General features: G+C 35.2%; 1 protein-coding gene across 1 annotated transcript; it reads right to left on the bottom strand.

The window, feature by feature from the left end:
• Positions 1-1155: 1155 nt before the first annotated feature.
• LOC118037362 (alpha-1,3-arabinosyltransferase XAT2-like) lies at positions 1156-2641 on the bottom strand. Its single transcript, XM_035043329.2, is given in 2 exon segments — positions 1156-2042; positions 2044-2641. Coding segments are annotated over 2 exon segments (1131 nt in total). The 5' UTR covers positions 2596-2641; the 3' UTR covers positions 1156-1463.
• Between the last annotated feature and the right edge of the window lie 931 nt (positions 2642-3572).

Here is a 3572-nt window from a genome sequence, read left to right as displayed (position 1 = left end):
TTTTTTTTTAATTACTGATGAGAAGTTTTGAACTATCATTTGGTTTCATTAGTTTTGAATAACATAATATTTCTGAATATTATGAAATACTGCGTATTTTTAAATAACTTGTTCTTTTAATATGCTCGTTATAAGACTTAACGTATTTGGAGTGTCCTTTCAACAGTACTCCTGCATTGCCTGTTATAAATCTGAGATTTGGGTCATGACAATCATTGTCACTCAAACATGGTATTTATTATCTCTTCTTCAAAAGTTTGTTTTTTATGGCACCAAATTTGTGAGCACTCCACTAGCTTTGGGGCTATTCATGTCTACTACTGATGGTACTCCCTTAGCTTTTCAGTTCATGCAAACACCCTATGATACTCACCTCATTGCTGTTAAAAGGATCTTTCGGTATCTGAATGGTACTCTCAATATTGATCTTCACTATGTTCGAACCCCTATTCATAAACTTCGTGGATCTTATTATGCAAATTGGGCTGGTTGTAGGGATGATAGATGTTCCACTACTAGTTTTGCTATCTATTTTGGAGATAATTTGATATCTTGGGGAGCTAAGAAACAAGCTAATGTGTCTCGATCGACAACTAAGGTTGAATACCATGCCTTAGCATCAACTACAACTGTACTTAAATGATTTGTGCATTTGCTTAATAATTTAAGCTATCATGTTCCTCATACTACTTTATACTGTGATAATATCAATGCTATTCATATTGCCAAGAATCTAATTTTCCATCACCATACAAAAATATTGAAATTGATGTTCATTTTGTTTGTGAACGAGTTACAAGTGATGTTTTCAAATTCCTTTATGCTACAAAGTTCATTTCAAATCATGGCAAGCTTTGTCTCAATCCAACCCCGCCTTGAGCTTGAGCTTGAGGGGGGATGAAGAGGTATAAAGGGATTCTCTGCTGTGTCTCTCTCCTAGGATCCCTATTTTTTCTCATCTTCTCAATATTTGTCATTCATTATGTTTCCATAATCTCTGCATGCAAATCATCTATATATATATATATATATATAGCAAGAATAACTCCTGTATCAATCCCCTGTAATACCTATTTAAAGATACGAACAATACATAGAAAAACAGGTTTAACTTTTTCTACACGCATGGCTAAAGTTCTATAGCAACAAGAAAATCTCCACCCTGGTATTTGTGCTGCTTAAGGAGGTCAACATGAACTCTTTTTTATCTGTGGATGGATGAGTAGTGCCTTCGGCTCTTTAACCTCCTTGTAGCAATAACAGGATCAGGTCAGGTAAATGTACAATCATTCTCTTCTGACCACTCTTGGTTAGAGCAGGCAGCCAGAGTATACAAAATGAAAATCTTGCATCACTAAGAAAACCAACATGACTGTATATTAAATGAATTTTTATTGTAAAACTTGTAAGAAAATAAAGAGGCAATGCTTCAGGGTAGACTTTGTATCATGAGATAAACGTATTCACTGATGCAAAAGTTCTAAAGCTTTTACCAAAGTGGGTCTAAACCTGTTCACATCTAGCGTTACATTTTGCTTGTCCAGGTATATTGAACGAAATGCCAACCAACCCTGTTTCCAAATTGCAGAGGGATCCCTCAAAACTACATGGTCGGCTGGGTATTGCTGCATCAAAGTGCTCTCTTCTACCTTAATTTTGTAGCCCAAGTACCTTATGTTCATGTCCTTTGCGGGGTCTTCAAAGGAGACTCTTGACGTCCATTCTGCCCTTCCAAATGGAACTACCTGAATCAAGATTGCATTTTCAGGAAGGAAAACCATGTTGGTTAGGCCAGCACCATGAACTCCCATCACTACATCACAAGAGTTGATGATTTTTGCAAATCCTAATACATCTGACCCAGGCTCTGCGACAATTACTTGGTAGCTCAAGCTTTCTGCCAGTTTAGCAATTTCACCAACATTTGTGAAAGCTCTTGATCTCTTTCTTGGAATGATTAGAAGCCGAGGCTTTCTCTTATCGCCATCCCTGATTTTGGCTGCTGTTATTTTCTTTAAGGAATACGAACTTCTTAAAAAACTGCCTAAATTCCTTCATAGAATATGGAGAGGTGGATGAATCGATGCTGAGCTCTTTGTTGTTTCGACCTTTAAGGCCAATTGTTAGGCTCTGGAAGCAATGTATATCATGTCTGTCATCGATGTCTATGATCTCATATCCAGACAGTGCCTCCAATAATGTTTTGAACTTTGCAATCCACCGAGGTTTTCTGTTGGTAATGAGAAATTGCACTTCTCTATTAAAAGGTTGAGCAGTTGAGTATAGTGGGACAAGTATATCAGTGAAGGCATGGAAAAAGTTTCCTGAATATCCCCCAACAGAGAAAAGGATTGCAGGAACACTGTGATTACGAGTGCATCGAGCGATATCTGGACGATCAGTAACAAGTTTTACAGACCATTTCCTAGCAAAATCCTTTTCCTCAAGAGCTTCTTTTCGCGCATAAGGCCTGATAATCCATGAGGTGTTTTCTGCTGTCAAGATATCGGTTTCAGATGAGACAATGAAAGCAGTGGAGGAATTTCCATCAATCCTGATGTCCCCTTTTATCTCGCAGAACTCTGATCTTCCCATGATATTGCAACGCAGCTCGATCTTTTCATTCTTTGTTGCAGCATCTGCATCAATGAAAAAGTCTAATACTGGTTACCAAAAATCGGGTAAGGAATATGGTTTCATCTAATTTATATAATTTATTTATTTTTTGCCTATATTAAGGAAAAAAATAGATATGTGTTCAATTTATTTCATATTTACAATTTCAAATTATGAACACTGATAAAGTTGAATCCATTTAACAAGAAAAGATAAACAAATAAGTATACATGCACAAATGGAAATAAACAATTGTTGTTATTATTATTATTAGTATTATTTTTTATCATGTGTACAAGTGTAAACCTATCCTAAAAAAACCAATCTTTTCACATATTTACTTATATCAATTATATTTGGAGGTCCTCAACACTTTTAACATTAAAGTTCATGTCTTTTTTATTTAATCCATCTCTAAATAAAATTTTATCTAATTTTTTTTTAGATCATGATTAGATATCATCCAAACTTGAAATTAACAAGAATTTGAATAAAACTTAGTTTTGTACCAATTAATCTCATATCTTATTACAAGAGGGGTCTAATTGTAACAATTAGAATATGGATACAAGTATGTAATTATAGCATGGATTACATGGAGGAAAAGTACAACAGCCTTCTCTGATAGTACACTAAATGTCTGGTTGGTTGCTAGTGGGAGATCGTCCGAGGTTGGACTGGGGAGGTTCAATTGGCTATAGACAAAGGAGGAGTAGACAAAGCTGGTGGTCGGTGAATTCTTGCTTTGGTGGAGGAGAGAGAGAGGGAATGGTGGGATGTGGAAGTATTAAGTGTGTAGAGAGAGTTTTTTTTGTAGGTTTTTTATGTTAAAGCCTCCTTTTTTTTCAATTTATAGAAACCTATTTATAATTTTAGAGTTCTAATTTTTAGGCTTTCTCCTAAAGTTAAGTAATAACTTTATAACATCCTCTATATTTACATACAATCAACACATA

Source organism: Populus alba, chromosome 15 (assembly GCF_005239225.2).
Source record: "Populus alba chromosome 15, ASM523922v2, whole genome shotgun sequence".
NCBI lineage: Eukaryota > Viridiplantae > Streptophyta > Magnoliopsida > Malpighiales > Salicaceae > Populus > Populus alba.
The sequence above is the reverse complement of the archived record's forward strand: the minus strand, read 5'-3'. Positions and strand labels throughout refer to the sequence as shown.